Source organism: Rhinolophus sinicus, chromosome 4 (assembly GCF_057876585.1).
Source record: "Rhinolophus sinicus isolate RSI-liver-muscle chromosome 4, RSI-T2T, whole genome shotgun sequence".
Lineage (NCBI taxonomy): Eukaryota > Metazoa > Chordata > Mammalia > Chiroptera > Rhinolophidae > Rhinolophus > Rhinolophus sinicus.
This window is the reverse complement of record NC_142504.1, coordinates 37,681,207-37,700,556: the sequence shown is the minus strand read 5'-3', so window position 1 is coordinate 37,700,556 and position 19,350 is coordinate 37,681,207. Positions and strand designations below refer to the sequence as shown.

At 35.6% G+C, this 19,350-nt stretch overlaps 1 protein-coding gene across 4 annotated transcripts in view; it reads right to left on the bottom strand.

Moving 5' to 3' along the window:
- The window catches only part of ABCB4 (ATP binding cassette subfamily B member 4), a 72,200-nt gene that overhangs the window by 40,230 nt on the left and 12,620 nt on the right, over positions 1-19,350 (bottom strand). For 2 of the 4 annotated variants that reach the window (XM_019749762.3, XM_019749761.3), the window contains exons 5-14: positions 17,792-17,849; positions 16,553-16,744; positions 15,287-15,458; positions 13,437-13,561; positions 10,731-10,902; positions 8,522-8,635; positions 7,319-7,429; positions 6,971-7,096; positions 3,826-4,029; positions 3,292-3,462 (exon numbers count right to left, since the gene is read on the bottom strand). In XM_019749762.3, the coding sequence (XP_019605321.3) occupies positions 3,292-3,462; positions 3,826-4,029; positions 6,971-7,096; positions 7,319-7,429; positions 8,522-8,635; positions 10,731-10,902; positions 13,437-13,561; positions 15,287-15,458; positions 16,553-16,744; positions 17,792-17,849 (1,445 nt within the window). The remainder of the gene's footprint in view (positions 1-3,291; positions 3,463-3,825; positions 4,030-6,970; positions 7,097-7,318; positions 7,430-8,521; positions 8,636-10,730; positions 10,903-13,436; positions 13,562-15,286; positions 15,459-16,552; positions 16,745-17,791; positions 17,850-19,350) is intronic. The other 2 variants (XM_088797780.1, XM_019749763.3) reach the window with 2 other exon arrangements.

Here is a 19,350-nt window from a genome sequence, read left to right as displayed (position 1 = left end):
CAGTATCACATGCAGCCCAAAGTAGAGAGGCTTCTCCTGAAAAAAATTGTGGATGTAACTTTGGTGGCTTAAGTGAACCACTGTCAGATTCTAAGCAAACAAAGTCTTTACGAGAGTCTATCAGCTTGGACTAAAAGAGATTGAGAAAATTCAAAATGTACAGAGTCCTCTTAGTCCCAAATTTCTATTAGAAAGCTACTCAGCTGCAGATGCAAGCCATTTCTTTTGGAAAAGGGAAGACCTCTCAGAAGGAGGATCCAAGAGCCCAGAGCATGGAGCCCAAAACCAAGTAGAACAATGGACTGGGGCACCCACTATTAGGGGGCAGAATTGGGCATTAATCAAGGAGCATTCCTTTTCCCTGGAGCAGTGGGGTAACTGGAACCATGCAACTGACTGCATTTCAGAATTGCTATGGACTAGTACCATGTTTCCCCCAAAATAAGACCTAGTTGGACAATCAGCTCTAATGCATCTTTTGGAGCAAAAATTAGTATAAGACTCAGTTTTATTTTACTATAAGACTGGATCTTAATATAATATGATATATGATATGATATATGATATAATATAATATATAATACCAGGTCTTATTTTACTATAGTATAAGACTGAGTATAATATAATATAATATAATATAATATAATATAATATAATATAATATAATATAATACCAGGTCTTATATTAAGTTTTGCTCCAAAAGACACATTAGAGCTGATTGTCTGGCTAGGTCTTATTTTCGGGGAAACACGGTAACTCCTATGTGCTTCCTGTTCTTCTCCTTTTTGAACAAGAATGTCTATTATGATTATCCTGCCCCTCCAGCACCATTATATGTTGGGTGTGTGTGGAAAATAACTTATCTCTTTAGTTCATAGGTCTCTGGATCAAAATGAGCTTAACATGAAGGACCTCATCCATATCTGGACCACATACAGATCTTCAGAAACTGGACTTCAATCCTGATGTCAGAACTCTAAGCCTGATGTCAACATGTATGAAAATTTTGAAGGTCGTGGGAAGAGGTGAATTTATTTTGTATGTAGGAGAATGTAAATAACTGTAGCAGAGGGCGTGCTGTGAAAGAATATGGTCACAGATACTTTACAGCTCACCCATCAGGAGGCAGAATCTGCCTCCTCCCTCCCTCAATCTGGGCTAGTCTTGTGACTTGCTGTGACCAACAGAAAATGGTGAAAGTGACATTTTGTGAGTTCTGGAGTCTAAGCCTCTAGACGTCTTATAGCTTCTGCCTCTGGGTACTGGCCTGGACAGTGTCAAGAAGCCATGTTAGCCTATTATATAAGTACGAGCATCAGAAGCCACATGAGATGCCCAGCCAACAACCAGCAGGTGAAGGAGGCCATTTGGATCATTTTAGCTAAGTCAGCCTTCCAGGTAAATACAGCCATATGCTCAAGTGAAAAACAGCAGAACATCCATCCAGCCAATCTACAGACTTATTTGTTTTATGTCTGAATTTGAGATGGTTTGTTATGCAGCAATAAATAACTGATTTAGCAATAAAGTTAATAATGGTAATCATGGTAATGGTAATCAATACAATAATAATAGTAGCTAAGAATATCAAGAGTTTCCCGTGTGCAAAGCATGCACTAATAACTTTACATACAGTAACTCATTCAGTCTTTTCAATCATCCTATGACATTATTTCTCCCCCTCTCCCAAATTACTTCTGCAGTGTCTCAGGCATGGAGAGGTTAGTTAATTTGTCCAAGGTCACGCAGCTAGAAAGGGACAGAGCCAGGACTCCAACCTCAGCCTGTCTGGCACCAAAGCCCATGCTCTTAACCATCACCCCAAGCTACTAATGGCTTTTCATGGGGTTTTTAAAAAATGATGAGTGATTCATCAGCTTTTTAAAAAATTGATATGCAAAAGGTTATCATCTGAAGAGTGGGCCATGATCCTAGAGAACACAGATTGCTAAAATTGAGTGATGTACTTGTCCAAATATGAGTTAAACCTCGCAAGGCTACATGTAGGATCCATATTATGAAAAACAATATCTCTAATAAGTCCGTTCTTTTAGCACAGCAAGGGCTAATATATTGAATATTTGTATCCTAGAAAGCATTCAGCCCTGGATACTAAGGTTGAATGGGACTTTTTTCCCCCATAAATATTTATCTTATCCTCCTGACTTTATGCTTGAAAAGTCTATGTTGACACATGAATGCCCATTTATATATTTTACGTTAAAATTAGTTGTTTAATTTATACATTTTTAATGATTTCTTCTTTAAGTCACTTCTAATTAACCAACCAAATGCCAGTTTCCTGTATATTATATCTTGGTTCCTTAATATTGAGACTTTATGTACATGAAAGTAAGAAAGTAAGTGTAAGAATTGGTGAGGAATAATTTTCATTGTCTCATTAATCATCATTAAATTAAATTATATAAGATGAACCAAAATATCAATCTGATAAACCAGGAAGCATTGATTAATTATACAATTTATAGAACACATGGCAGTTGTGTTTACTTAGGATTCAGGTATAAATTTTCCTGAGAAAACGAGGTTCATACAGCTTGTCTCTAAAATTACAAGAGATAGTTTGGGTAGGACCTGTTAAGTAATTTGCACATTTTATTACTAAAGTTTCTCAAATCAAATATAATTATGATATTTATGTGTTTGAAATCCATTTATATGGTGTCATCTGACTCTAGTTTTTATACTCTGGTGTTGTTATTAGAGATGACATCTGCACTGACACCAAAAGTGTCCCAACATAAGGCTCTTGTGATGCTTCAGCTTAAAGATGATAGTGTGAGATTTAGAAATATCTAAGCAAGGCACATGAGCTCAGCATCCTTAAAATGTGTGGCTTTTTTACAGGGTTAGACAAACACACAAGCTAAGATTTATTTCCCGAAAAGCATCCATTTGCCTTCATGAATAGGCAAGTATTTTGACTGTTTTTCAGCAGGACAGCGTTTAGGTAACCAGATTTTTGGGGTACGTTTTTACACAACTACTTTGGATCAAAGCATGGCCTATGTGCAAGAAAAAAACAAACATAAGTGGCTCTTTGCATAGGACTGGATTTCAGCTTACTTCACTTTGGTCAAAGCAAGCCACTTAATGGGCCACCCATTTCTGCCATGTGACCTAACAGAAAGGAGAAATCAGTAAAGCCCCACAAGAGAGTTTCATTTGCTCTCATGTTTATGTTTTTCAATGTAGACTCCCAAAGCATTGGCAAGAATTTTCAAAAAGTTTCAATTTGCTGGTCCTTCAGGTATTTAGTGTCTACTGACCTTATCCAGGGCTGCCTGGACCTCAGCTTCACTTTCAGAGTCCAAGGCTGATGTGGCCTCATCCAGCAGAAGGATCTTGGGGTTGCGAACCAGGGCCCGAGCGATGGCGATTCTCTGTTTCTGTCCGCCACTCAGCTGGGCCCCTCTATCTCCAACCAGGGTGTCAAATTTCTACAACAGAAAACATGGAGGAGCTCTTGAAGTATTTTGAGTAGAAAAGGCTATGGCATCTCGAAATTCAGGAAGACAACATGGTGCTTCCTTTTGGCTATCCCAATGAGTCATAAGTTATAATAAAATAAATGAATACTGACTTTTAAAAAACTACTGACTCATACTTTGTATAAAATTGTATATGATATATGTGCCCAGTTATACTCCTTAAACCTCCAAATAAATAATTCAAGGGTCTTACCTAGCAAAGTTGGACAACTTTGCATCTCAAACATTATTAGCTTAACCTTTGAAGGAAGAACTCAGTCACATGAGGTGAAATTCTAATTTTGAGGGCAACAACACTAATAAAACCTTTACCTGTGGTAATTTCATGATAAACTCATAGGCATTGGCTTCTTTGACAGCTTTCTTTATCTCATCCATAGTTACATTTCCACGGCCATAACGAATATTTTCAGCAATTGTGGTAGAAAATAGCACTGGCTCCTGACTCACCACTCCAATTATTTCCCTCAGATACCTTACATTAAAGGTCCTAATATCCTGCCCATCGATGTTAATCTGAAAAAAAAAAAAAGACTTTCATTAACTATTTCAAACCTTCTGATATCTAAAGCATCAAGACTCTTTCATTTGTTATGAAAATAGTCTTAGTTAATATTTAACTTATTTCAGTGGTTAGAAATGAGAATTGAAAATAAACAGCAATGTGAAAGAATGAAAATAAAAAGCATATGCTTTCTTTTGATATTTATCACCTTACATATATAGTTTTTTCATGAATGGATAATTTTCTATAAATGATATTGGGTTATATATTTTTGGCACGCTATTATTTTTGCTTACCATTGTTAAATTTGAATAAAAATGTCCAGTTACCTACATAGTCTACATATTATTTTAATGGCATTATGATGTTTTACTATATGTAACACACCATAATTTACTTTAGCAGTTCCTACCTGCTGGACATTTGTTTCCTTCAAGGAACAAGGAAGGACAATCATTGCAGAAGTAGAGAATTACCAGGTTGAAAAGTATGATTTATTTTTTCATATATATATGGCATTTGTTATTTGCTGGTGGCAAATAAAAATATCTGGTGGTATTTATTATTTGCTGAACAGAGGTTGGATAGACAATCCTCTAAAGAGATTTTAATAATTTACAATGTCAGCAGGAATATATAAAATACATCTGCTTCATTGTAATTTACTAGCTCTGGGTTTTATTGTTTTAATCTATTTTTTCTAATAATAGGTATGAGGTGGTAGGTTATATTTGTTTTCACTTGTATATATTTATATGTAAGGCTGAATATTTCTTGAAACTTTTTACAAATCTATATTTATTCTAGAAATATTTTCACATTCATACCCTATTTTAGATTCTTATTACAGTTGACCCTTAAACAATGTGGGAGTTACGGGCACCGAACCCCTACACTGTCAAAAACCTGCCTATAATTTTTGACTCCCCAAAACCTTAACTACTAATAGCCTATTATTAACATAAACAGTCAATTAATACATATTTCATATGTTATATGTATTACATACTGTATTCTTACAGTAAAGTAGTCTAGAGAAAAGAAAATGTTATTAGGCAAATCATAAGGAAGAGGAAATACATTTACACTATTTATTGAAAAAATCTGCATATAAATTGACCTGCATAGAACAAACCTGTGTTGTTCAAGGGTCAACTGTAATTTTTCAAATATTAAATATAATAGTTTTCCCATACATATCATAAATCATTTATTTATTTCAATTTATTGCTTTCTTTTACTATAGTTTTACTATTTTTATTAGAGACCGGTTTTAAGGGAAAATTGAATTAATCAACTACACCACTGGGCATTTCTTCTACTGTTTTAATAGTAGAAAATAGTTAAATCATGACGTGGACCATGAATATCTCCATGTTAGAGAATTTCTGAAGACTTCTTTCTCTGCTGACATGTATATGTTCTTAGAAAATGTGTTAGCCCACTAATAATTTTAAATATAAGATATTTTCAAGGGTCCCACCCAGTGGCTCAGGTGTTTGGAGCGTGGTGCTCCTAACGTCAAAGTCACCAGATTCCAACATGGGCCAGTGAGCTGCGCCCTCTACAGCTAAGATTGTGAACAACAGCTCTCCCTTGAGCTGGGCTGCGATGAGCTGCTGTGGGGCATGACATGGGCCAGGGCCAGGGAGCTATGTCCTACACAACTAGACTGACAAACAAGGGCTTGAAGTGGAGGTGGGAGGTGGAAGAAAGGGGAAAAAAACAAAAAGGATTTTCAAATGGATATCCTCAATGGTTAGTACTTTGCTAAGTTGTTTTTGTTTTATTAAATAAAGAAAAATGTTTACACTTGAACCAACCTAGAGTTTGCTTTAGTAAATGAGGATGGGCCTATGTTTCTCCTTAGTAATATCAGATTTTTCCAAGACTGTTTATTAATTTTATTAAATAAATAAATAATTTGTGTACCCTAGAAAATTTTATATTCATTCCTGTAATCTTTGTTTTATCTCAATGCTTTTTAATGGTTTTTTAAAATTTTTCTTTGCAACTTGTGATCTTCTGTTTTCATAATAATACATTTTAATATCAGGTAAACTCGATGTCCCAAAGTTGGTACAGTTGAAGAAATGTGAATATATTCTGTGGACTAGTATTGTATTAGTGTTAAATTACTGATTTTGATCATTGCTTTGTCATATAAGAGAATGTCCTTCTTAGAAAATATATATTCTGAACTATGTAGGAGTCAAGGAGCCTGGTGTCCTTAACTTGCTCTCAAAGGTTCAGAAAAAAAAGTGTGTGTGTGTGTGTGTGTGTGTGTGTGTGTGTATTATGTACACACACACATGAGAAGTCAGAGAGGACAATAAAGCAAGTGGGCTGAAATATAAAAAATTAGTAAATTTGGGTGAAGCGAGTATCTGCATTCCCTGCTTGCAACTTCTCTGTAAGTTTGAATTTATAACAACATTTTTAAGAGGCAAAAATTATATATACCCTAGGCTATTACTTTCCCCTTGTCCCCAGAAGTTTCTTAAGAGACTAACCCACTTTCCTCTTTAGCTATTCCAACATTTAAGAAAACTCAACTGTCTTTGATGAAATTAATTACTGTGATAAGATTTCTTGTGCCCCTGATTACCAAGCTGTCAACAATTTCGATATGGAATATTTCTGACCAAACCCAATAACTCACTGAAAATAATCTTCTCTGTGGTTTGAATGACTATTTTCCAGTGATTTAGTGATGATGGAAAGCTTAGTCGGAACAAAAAACAACATTGTCTAGCTTCTTTGGCTTTTATCATCTTGTATCTTTTTGTTAAACCAGCCGAAGGGTTTGAATGCATCAACCAGAGTCATTGTAATTCCACAGTCCTTTTACCAAAATTGTATTCACATGCAAATTTGTTACTAAAAAACAATTTCAAAGGGCTAATTGATACCCAGCTTCCCCCTTTGGAGAACTTGTTTCTTCCCACTTACCATACCCTCATCAGGGTCATAGAGCCTCTGAATGAGCTGGACTGTTGTGCTTTTCCCACAGCCGCTGTTCCCAACCAGAGCCACCGTCTGCCCGCTCTGAACCTTCAGGTTCAGACCCTTCAAGATCTGTGAGGGCAAAGAGAGAAAAAGAACACACTTCACAAACAAAAACCTAAAAGGGGAGTTGTTTGATTTAATTTTAAATTTGAAAAAAAAGTATCAAGTAAGGGAATATAACCACTAAAGGAAAAAGCATATAAATATCAAAAGATTAGAGACTTTAGATTCTTTAAGATGATTATACAATCAATCTGAATGAGGAATTCCTATAAATACAACTTACAGTACCTTGACATTAGCTCGAGCTGGATAAGAAAAATGAACATCATTGAACTCCAGATTCCCTTTGATGTTGTCTGGTTTGTGTCCTCTCTCTGAAAAACTGTCAATTTTAGGATTCTAAATAAAACAAAATTCAATGACTATTCCATCACAGAACGAACAATTGCATTTTTAAGGAATATGATTCAACAAATCCCAAAAATAAGACCTGGAATGACGTAATCTCTCTCACATGAGACAGAACCCAAGGTAAAGATATTGTGTGTGTGTGTGTGTGTGTGTGTGTGTGTGTGTGTGTGTTTAAGGAAATATTCATTCTCAGAAAACAGGCATTTCCTTAAAAGAATATATTCATTGCATTTTGCAGAATATTTCACTTTAAGATTTTGGCATATCCTTATAAATATTTTAAATGGTCAGATATGCATGTTTACACAAGTATAATAACAAAAAAATACTATAATTGATATTTCAGCATTTAGTGAAAATTAGCATATTCCTAAATAATAAATGTAGTGGATTGGGTTGAGAGGACTGACTGAAGAATTGGTTAGAGCAAATTATTTAGTAACAATGTAAATGTTCAATATATTCAGAAGCTGAGCAATTTTCTCATGACTTTGATCAATGAAACAGGAAGAATTGCTTGGATTAAACGATCAAACTTCACTTTTGTCTTTGCATTTTATCTGTATACACACAATGGCATACTTTCGTATGTCAAAACTATTTTATTTATTTCACTGCAGTCAGTACAACTTATTCAATTTAGTTGATTCAAAGTCATATCAAACATGCAGTGATCAATTTTTTTTTGAAGGGGGCAACCCACAGCAAAACATACTGTCAATTTTGGTCCCAACAATAATTTTTCCACTCATTCATCCTGTATAGAAATCATGATATTCTCAGTCTGGCTACAAAATGAAAGAGAAAGGGAGAAAAACTAGGAAGACAAACATCTTAGCTCTGAACTCTACTAAGAACACTAGTGCATATGTACTTTTCCAAAATGAGATCAATGTTATTATATTTTTTAAAGGGAAACTTTTAGAAATATTAATAAGAGGCATTTTATTTCATTCCTTATTAAGAAGAGATTGTTAATTTAATATAATTAATTTTCACATGATATTTAACCTAAAGCCACATTTAACCTAAAGCCAAGCCCCAGAGACTTTTTCAGCATTAAAATAATAAATAACTCACATTATCTATAATATCAAAGATCACACATGCTGCTCCTCTTGCATTGGCAAAAGCATCAATACATGGAGCAGCCTGTCCAACACTGAAAGCTCCGATCAGGATTGAGAAAAAGACCTGAGCAAAAGAACAGGAGGAAAAGTTGTAAGTCCCATTCATATTATCTTAAATATGGTTTGTTTGAAACACAGTATACAAAAGATTGAGTTTAGGTTTACCCCTTATTATTATTTTTTTTCAAAGAGCAAAATTTACAAGGTTACTACAGCATTTCATTGCTCAAATGGGTTTCTTCAACCTCAAAAACATTTTTTTGTCTAGCTTGGCAAACTATCTGTTGTTTTCTCCTGAACTTATACAGAATCGGAAAGATTTTCAAACCTATTTTTTTTACTCTGAAGCTAATGCCACCACAGGGAAGCATTTTCCATCAGTATTATTATCAGTCCTATATGATTTTCTCTAACTGCATTGAATTACACAGAATGTTCAAGACGAAACATGATAGATTTTGACCCAATGGAATTTTCCTTAAAAAGTACCATTTTATATACATATTTTGATATGACTTTCAATATAAAAGGTAACACTTCATACATTATAAAACAATAAATCACACCTGTGTGCACTGATTAATAATTCCTTTACACAATTATTCTGTACTATAGTATATAAAACTTAACACATTTCCCTTCATATGATTGTTCACTAGGAAAATACAATGATATAGAAAAGGCAAGACTATAGCTTCAAGAATCCTGCTTATTTGCATATTTAACTGAGGAAAGCATAAGTGAAGAGAAATTACCCCTTTCTCTCTGGGCATAGTGAAGCTTCTATACATAGTTCGGCTTTTCTCAGAAGACAGTAGCAATAACACTTCACGTACCCAGAACTCAAATATCCCTCATATTATCTATCCACTATCTGCAATACAGATAAGAACCAGTAAGATAGCAAAAAAGTCTCTACCCAAATAGATGTTATAAACTTAATGCACTAGAGGCTTTATGCATAGGGCGTTGCTGGGCTCCCTGCGTCATAGATATCCCTCTCCAGTCCTGCTGTGGACATGTCACTGTCCACATACCACAAACAAGGAGACTAGGCCAGAGAGGAGACACTCGTTACAAAAGGTGAATGGTAAAGTCAGGATTCAATCTCCCTTTTTCATTAAATTTAGCAAGCAAGGAAGTGAAGAAAGGTTGAGAGCTTCCAAACTGATAACCAGAGAGACCACAATACGAAGAAGAAAAAAAAGACATAGCAATTATGAAACATCATCCAGCCAAATAGCCCTCAACACCTCAATGCAGTCTGAAGATACTACTCTAGAAAACATTTTGAAGTGATTAATTTTCATAATGGTTCTAAGTCATCAGCAAAGGGCCAAATTGTGTTCATTACCTTCTGTTTAGAAAGATAAGGAAGTGCAGGTTTTAAAAAATTGCTATTTGAATGGTTACATGTTGTTCCGATTGTCACTGACATGGAAAAAATGGTCTCAAAATATTGCTAGTTTATAAACAAGGTTACAAAATGCAATGCATAATACAATCCCACTTTTGAAAGAAAAAAACACGTGTATGTATAGAAAATGATCTGGAAGATATATACCAAAAGTTATCATTAAATGTATATGGATTATTAGACTACAAGTAATTCCAAGTAACTCCTAATTTTTAAAATATTGTACTCTAATCCTTTTTATAAATAGTATATTTTGTTTCTATAATCATAAAATAAAGCTATTTTCATTTTGAAAAACAAAAACAAACTGAAATAACTTTTCATCTTCTATTTCAGAGAGCTGATGTTTTATATTACGTAAATTTAACATTCTCTCACACTATGACCTATCTAGAATAATCTTTTTACTTTCTTCTATAATGAAACTCAAGGGCAGAATGAGGATGGCTCCAATCCATATTTGTTCACTCATAAGTTCATTCAATTTTTATTTTCTTTTATACGTTATATCCATTTTTTTAATTGGTCTTACAACATGCTGTTTTCTTGCCCACACTCATAATTATGCCTTGTGTATTCGAGAAGGCCAACTCTGCCCACAGGACAGAGCAAAGATTTACCAAAAGGAAAGATACTACAATCATGGCTCATCCTTCAAAAAGGAGGAATATGAAAGTAAAGAAAAAGAAGATGGATAAACAATATTTTCAGATTCTTCATAAATATTAGGAAAAGTACTCACTGTCATTGCATTTCCAAGAGTGTATTCTTTTGATATAACTAGAGTAGATCCGTACCAGAAGGCCAGTGCATATGATCCATATATTAACAGGAAAGCAATGCCCATGGAAATGTTTGCTGAAATAGCTTTTTTAATTCCAATCTTTTTGGCATTTTCTAGATGTTTCTGATACCTATCAGAAAATGAGGGGAAAATGTTATAATAAGAAATCAATCCACAATCTGAGCCACATTAACCTCCTGTATAGTTAGAGGTTTAAGGAACAAAGCCATCAAAGTAAGAAACCCCTGGGGAGACCCAGCTTTCAGGGAACTGAACCATTTTGGGATCAGCCAGGACTAGAACCAATTTGGGCCTTCTCTTTACTGGCCTGGACCCACCCCCTTGGTCCTCACCAATACAACCAAAGTTCCTGTAGCTGTTCCAGAACTGAACTCACCCCTGGGATTTGGAAGAGCTTCATCATCACCTTCATGGCCAGTATCATATCACAAATCAAGGTCAAGGTAGAAGGAGAGAAACTAAGCCAATCAAGAATGGCACCAAAATGTTAATACTATTCAGGACTCTTAAAATAGTTAGATTCTTAACACAGTTCAATTTCTCTTCTCTAGAGAAAAGAAAATCCTTTCACTATTGCCCCATGGGGTGAGGGACAGGAATTTTACATGGTCTTGTACTTAAGCGTGGGTGTTTGGTTTTTGTTTTTGTTTTTGCTTTGTTTCATTTTAGTTTTTTGTATTAGGTTGACCTTCAACGGTCAAGCCAGGATACAAGATTATAAAGTGGTCACTACTTGTGGGATATGGGTTCTTACTCAGTCTTTCTAGATTTTAGTTTCATCATCTGTAAAATGAAGTTAATGCCTACCTTGCAAGATAATTGTGAGGCTGACAGATACTTATAGAAAGTAGCTAGTACAGCGCTGGCACATAGTTGGCAAAACCTGATAATGCCTATTGCTATTATTATTGCTATTATTGTTTTAGAATTCAACCTCTTTCTGAATATTGCTTATTCTACTATCATATTTTTGAAAAGTAATTAAAATTCATATTACTGTCTTCTAGGATTTGATACGAAGGTACCAATGTCTACAATGGTTCTGTTAAATTACCATGTTTTTTACATCAATTTAAACTAAATCTATCTTTCCACATTAGACACAGAGAGTGTGCAAAATTTAATTAGGCTCCCTAAATTCAGGAAAAAAATCCAATGGATACACAATGAGATGTTGGGAAAATACCATATAAAATAGGTATTTCTGTTTCTAACATAAAACAAACAACATCCTTTTTTTTTTTTCCGTTTAACCAAATGAGATGTTGATCATGTATCAGTTTGTAAAGAATGTCTGCTGCCACCAAAAAGTTTGTCTTTTTAATTGAAGAACCCAACTCTTCAGTGTACTTTCCTCACTGTTGGGCTCTGCACGCATTTAGCAGAGCCGAGTCTCTGGGGGAGACAAACAGCATGCCGGCCCTCACTAGGATTAGTCCCGGGCTGGGCCTCAAGGCATTTGCAGGGAGATTTACATCGGCCCCAACGTGATGCAAGGCTCCGGTGACAGTGGTGGACATGCTGTAATTACCTTCGCTTAGGCGGCTTGCTTACTGCAGCTAATGGAGCGGCACTGATTACACTCACATCCTGAGGTCCAAGTGAGGGTTAGTGTGGTCTGTGTGGGCTATTGTGTACAGGAAGCAGCAGTAAGAGAGAAAAAGGGAGAAGTTAGAGAACCAGGCACATGGGGGTTTTGAAGAGGGCTTAAAGAAGAGAAAAATAGAAAATGAAATGGAGGAAATTAGGAAAACTTTGGTTTTCATGCGGGAGAATTTCCAAGAGTTTCTATTTCAAAGAGGTGTCAGGATCAGGAGTTCCATAGAATAGCAAAAGAAAATACTTCACACAGAATTATACTTTGACTATATTAGGGATGTTATTATTTTAAGTAAACTGGTTGGGGGCATTTATGTAAAGTGGAAGGAGTAGGCTTTACCAGTGGGCTTTGTTCTGGCACTTAGATTTTTGTGTATCAAGTTTCTTTAGAGCAGTGGTACTTGACTTGGGATCTGAGGTCAAGGAACTTGAATGGGGAAAAGATTACATACTTATTTTCACTAACTTCTGATTGAAATTTAGCATTTCCTTTCATTATCAATGCAGGCAACAAACCTCTGTAGTATTAACAGTACCTCCGACTTTGTTGCCCATAGAAACCCCAGATCATTTTCACATCATGTTACAACTGATGCAAATATATTCAAATATCTTTTACCCACATCCCTACTTTGGAATTACAGTAGCTATAAGACCAATAGTTAGCTTTTATTATTTAATATGTTAACATAAGAGAGATATATTTGCTGTATCACAATTTAAAAATATTTTGGTAACTGAACTTCAATATTACTTGTTTCCTTGGCAATCCAATGGATTTGTTTTATGTATGTGAAATCATTATTCTAAGAAGGAAGTCCACAGGCCTCATCAGACTGCCAAAGGAGTCCATGAAATGTAAAGGGTAAGAACCCTGTGTTAAAGTCTGACCTTGAACTCTTGCCATCAGTATAGGGTGCCTATCTTTTCTGGGGGAGGTTTTAATGGTAGGAAAAGGAAAATAGTGAACACATACCACAAAAGAATGAGCAACAAAATGTAAAAGTGGGTTCTTTGAACCAGTGGACAAAGAACCTTCCTGACCTTTCCAGCTCTTTGTCCTGGCCCCCAAAAGCTATCACGGTCCGGATGGCACCCAGAGCCTCTTCTGCCACAGCGCCAGCTTTCGCATATGCTGCTAGTTCTTTGTCACTAAATGCAGAGAGTATCTGGACAGAAGAGAAATATTCATGACTTTTATATGGGGAGAAAAGTTAAAAGACAGTCTGATCAACCCTTAAAGTTACTTTTTTCCCCCAAATCCTGTCCTTTACCAAATATTGAAATCATGAAGCAAACAACACTCACTGTACCAGATCCAATGGCTCCTTCTACCCCCACACAGGCTAGATCTCATCGACCCTCATATGAGATGCCTGTCCCCCCAAGAGTAGTCAAGAAAAGGAAAGCTACACATAACTCTCTAAAAAGCATTTTTGGGAACTGTTTGAGTTCCACATCTATGAGGTCTGACAAGTAAGTTCGCAAACTTGTTGTAAAGATGTTGCTAACCTTTTTTTGATACCAGAGGGATTATTCATTATGAATTTGTACCAACTGGACAAACAGTTAACCAAGTTTACCATTTGGAAGTGCTGAAAAGGCTGCGTGAAAAGTTAGACGACCTGAACTTTTCGCCAGCAATTCATGGCTCTTGCATCACGACAGTGCACTAGCTCACATGGCACTGTCTGTGAGGGAGTTTTTAGCCAGTAAACAAATAATTGTATTGGAACACCCTCCCTATTCACCTGATATGACCCCCAATGATTTCTTTCTTTACCCGAAGATAAAGGAAATGTTGAAAGGAAGACATTTTGATGACATTCATTATATCAAGGGTAATACGACGACAGCTCTGATGGCCATTCCAAAAAAGAGTTCCAAAATTGCTTTGAAAGGTGGACTAGGTACTGGTATCAGTGCATAGCTTCCCAACGGGAGTACTTTGAAGGTGACCATAGTGATATTCAGCAGTGAGGTGTGTAACACATTTTCTAGGATGAGTTCGCGAACTTAATTGTCTGACCTTGTACTATGATATATTTTTTTTTCCTAATTACAAAATAAACTAAAATAAAACCATCCTTTCCTCTATTGTGTCACGATTTTTAATTCCTATGAAAATAATACTTCCAGATCTACTCCTGGGCATTCTACTAAGTAATAAGATGGCTAAATAAGATATTGCAGGAGAAAGGTAAAGGAAGGGTCAAAATAAAAGAGATACAAGTAGTTTATTAAGTAAATCATCAACCCCAGAATGAGCAAAAATTGCCAGTAAAATTTGTCAACTCTGCAGCGTTGGCTGAAGTAGAACAGGTTATGTGTATTTTGTTGTAAGGCAAAATTGGCAGAGTGCCACTTAACTGTCAAGGTGACCAGTGAAAATAAACAGAAAAAATCCAAACTTCATTTAATATTTTACATTCACACAGTCATTTGGAGGAATATTACATTTTAAAATTGTTTTGCCTTAAATAAGGACATAACCGTAGATATAATTTAAACTGCTACACCCGAAGATTTACCCAAAGAAATAATAACAGTGCAAAAAATGTAACATTTTGAAACACATTAAAAATAAACTTCCTTATTAAACTTCCTTCCATATTAGCAACATGCTTCTAAATGTGGCTTCAACTGACATTTAACACAGATCAGCACCACTACAAGTACTAGAATCCTGCACATTAAACATAACTTGAGGGGTGGCTGGTTTGCTCAGTTGGTTAGAACGTGGTGCTAATAACACCAAGGTTGCCGGTTCGATCCCCACATGGGCCACAGTGAGCTGCGCCCTCCTTAAAACCAACAATGACAACAACAACAACAACAAACATAACTTTGGATGTATGGGTTCCCACATATGAAAATGCCCAAGTTTCACACACCTTTGCCCAAACAGCTGCAGAGAGTCCCAGGATAGGGCTGATGGCCATTATCACAAGGGTGAGCTTCCATCCTCTGATGAACCCCACTATGAATCCTGCAAAAAACGTGGCTACTGCTTGAAAGAACATTCCAACCTTGTCACCAATTCCTTCACTGATTTTGGAGATGTCACTAAAAAAGATCACACCTAATTGGTTACAGGCAGGAGGTCTTCAGTTAGAAAGGTGAAGCAGACATCTAACAAACACATTGACAGGTAAAACTTATTCACACTACTGCAAGCCTCTTTCAGAGTCTTAGCTTCTCGACTGATATTTTTCCCCACCTAAATACTGTACAGAGGAAGAAATTCAGGATTAGTTCATGCTCCTAAGAAGTTAATATCATTAAAGTTGATACTATTAAATTCGTTAATCCTAGTAGAGAAGCATTAACATTTTCAACATGAGTCAACTTGTTTAAAAGCAGAAGTTAGGAAGGGCATTACAATGGTAATAGGGAAGAGCTCTTTACTTCTACTTGCCCTGTTCTGAATCCACTGTATTCTCAATACAGCAGCCAATGTGATCATTTGAAACTGGAAGTCTGAATAGATTACTCTTCAATCAAAAACATGCAATGGCTGCCCATTTCACTAAGAGTGAGTGCTGAAGTCCTTCCGAGGCCAACCAGGTCCTAAATGCCTTGATCTTTCCTTTATTTTCACCTCATTTGCTCACTACACTGTTACCGGGATCTCCAGTAAGAAAAAGTTTGTCATCTATCTCCCCCTGCTGGAATGTAAGCAACAAGAGGACAGAGATCTTACTCTTGGTCACTGGTGTATCACGAACATCTAGAATAGTGCTTGGCACATAGTAGGCCCTCAAATATTTGTGGAGTAAGTGAAGCCAACAGTTATGAAGACAAGTCTCTTTGTCAATTCTTTCAATCATTTATTCATTCATTCAACCACCTTAATTGAGTAAACACCTGTCAGGCCCTGTGATGAGCTTCATGAGAGATAAACAAGTATGTAAGATGTGAGAGCTCAGTCCTCAAATAAACCTACTGTATAACTGAAGAGAAAAACTAACAGATGAGTGAAATACACTGTGGCATAGGCTGTAAGTGCTAGAAATGGCTGTCAGATCGTCTATTTCCAATACGTATCATATGCTTAATCTGGTAACTTTTTTTCACTTAAAATCTTCCCATGACACATTTTCACATTGTCAGTGGTTAATTTCTTCTTTATGAAAGTATGACATTAAGAATACACTTACTCTGTTAGCCGTGTATTGAGTTCAGTGGTGTCATTGATGTCAAACCAGCCTAGTTCTTGTCGTAGAATGGCATGAAAAAACTCTTTCCTAATTTTCCTAATCTGTCGGCCGGCTGCCAAAGTCCAAAATGAAACTTGTATATAGGCAGCAACGAGAACTCCAGCACCTAATCCTGAGTAATAATATGCATATCTGGAAAACAGTTAGAAAGTTTCTTTTAAATAATGTCCCTTTATTCGTATATTTCAGAAGTCATTTTCAGAATTGGGAATTAATAAATTTACTGAACTTATCACAAAGATTGTGTAGGATATTATAACAAATAGAAATTAAATTTTTTTCTTTTAAATTACAAGAGGACAATAGCAAATCTATTTACTTGCTTATCAGCCAAAGAAAACATAAATTTTTGTGGGTAACTGCAAAACAAATAGTGGTGTTAATGAATCATTGAAAACTGACATTGACAATTAATAGATACAATTTTATTCTTCTTTCATAATTAATATCCTAGAACTGCATAGCTTTTACTGAAAATTTTTACTACTATTCACATATTGCAAATATAGGAATACAAAGATTGAGCACGTGAAATGGTTCTGAGTGTAAGTTTTCTCATATTGTTTACACATAGAACTAAAAAAATGCCTCTTTCTATTTGGCAGAATTTGAAAATCTTTTTAAATAGTATGATAAAATATCATGAATTCAAATTAATTTGGAGTAAAGGCTTAACTGTATTAGAGGAAAGTTAGTATCTTTAAAAATAATAAATCCCTTTTCAGTGTTTTCAAATAAATTTTTCATATAATTTTACAAACTTTTTCCAGATAGAACCTTTTCAGCATACAAATAGTTACTCATTTATATCAGCAACATTAATTGATAAATAAACATACAAACATTATGTTACAGGCTTTTGAGATTTCTATTAAGAAGGCTATTAGAGGAGGGGGAATGCCATAAATGACATTATGGGACCAGCTGGCAAAATTGGATTACAGATGGTAGAGTAGATCATAGTATTGTATCAATATTAAATTTACTGAAGTTGATAACTGTACTGTGGTTATGAAGAGAATATCCTATTCTGAGGAACCACACTGAAGTATTTGTTAGTAAAGGGCCATATGTATGCAACTTACTTTAAATGGCAGGGTGGGGGGTGGTATAAATCATAACAATAGGTTAAAGAGCAAAACAAAAGGTAAAGAGTATATTTATATATTAGCCAATTACCTAGTCATTTCTTCTTCCAGAATTCTGCCTGGATTTATCATTGACAATGTAAAATTCACTAAAAATAAAAACAAAACAAAACAAAAATAAGACATTTTTGAAAGGTTGAACTACTAATAGATATTGCCAGGTTTTGAAAACCTTTTTTCTCTATTCTTTTCACTTTTCAAGTGTACTCTGGTCACTTTATTCAAGTAAAGAGCCCAATGGTTTAGGTGCAGGATATCTGGGATCCACATGGGGGAATAAGCCTCCCAGGGTCTTCCCCCACCCTAGTGGTGCGGTGCTTTCAGCCAAGCAGCTTCCTAAGGCAGCAGAGAGGAGCTACAGAAGGCAGAGGAGGAAAACACAAATGGTCCAAACAGAAAATACATGATTTAAGGGACACTTTTTGTCTTAGTGGCTCGAAGCACTTTATTTTAATATATGTGTGTTTTCCCTTACATGCTTCCATATGACCTAAGTACTAGAAAGGCTGAAATACACCCACTGTAAAGAAAGAAAACTTAAAGACAAGGAAGAAAACTGAGTTGCCCAAAGACAAGTCAGTGGATTGTCCCGTATTCCATGTCTTATTTACTAGCAAAACTGTATTCTTGTAGTTTTAAAGCAGTATTAATTAGAAGAAAATATACTGTCCATTAGTTTGAGCTAATTTGATAAAAATGTCAGTATGCCTCTCCTGGTTTTCATAACTAGCATTTACTAAGCATTTATTTTATGCCAGACTCTGTTTTGAACACTTTACGAGGTCTGAGAATTAAGTTCACGAAATTCTTGCAATGATGTTGCTAACCTTTTTTGATATCAGAAGGATTATTCACAATGAATTCGTACCAACTGGACAAACAGTTAACCAAGTTGACTATTTGGAAGTGCTGAAAAGGCTGCATGAAAAAGTTAGACGACCTGAACTTTTCACAAACAATTCCTGGCTCTTGCATCACAACAGTGCACCAGCTCACACGGCACTGTCTGTGAGGGAGTATTTAGCCAGTAAACAAATAACTGTATTGGAATACCCTCCCTAATTACCTGACCTAGCCCTCAATGACTTCTTTCTTTACCTGAAGACAAAGGAAATATTGAAAGGAAGACATTTTGATGACATTCAGGATATTGAGGAAAATACAACGACAGTTCTGATGGCCATTCCAGAAAAAGAGTTCCAAAATTGCTTTGAAGGGTGAACTAGGCGCTGGCATCAATGCATAGCTTCCCAAGGGGAGTACTTCGAACATGACTGTAGTGATATTCAGCAATGAGGTATGTAGCACTTTTTCTAGGATGAGTTCGTGAACTTAATTGTCAGAACTTGTACGTGGAGTAATTCATTTAATTTTCACAACAACCCTATGAGGTAGGACTGTTTCAGAAATCTCCATTTTACAGACGAGGAAATTGAGGAGCAGAGAGATAAAGTAACTTACTCAAAATAGGCTGAGTGTCCTAACACTATACTATACTGATTGATTCATGTGGTAATGACTTTTCACTTTTTAAAAACACAAAGTGAAAAAATAAAAAGGCAATAGTTCATATACTGCAGTCACAAAATA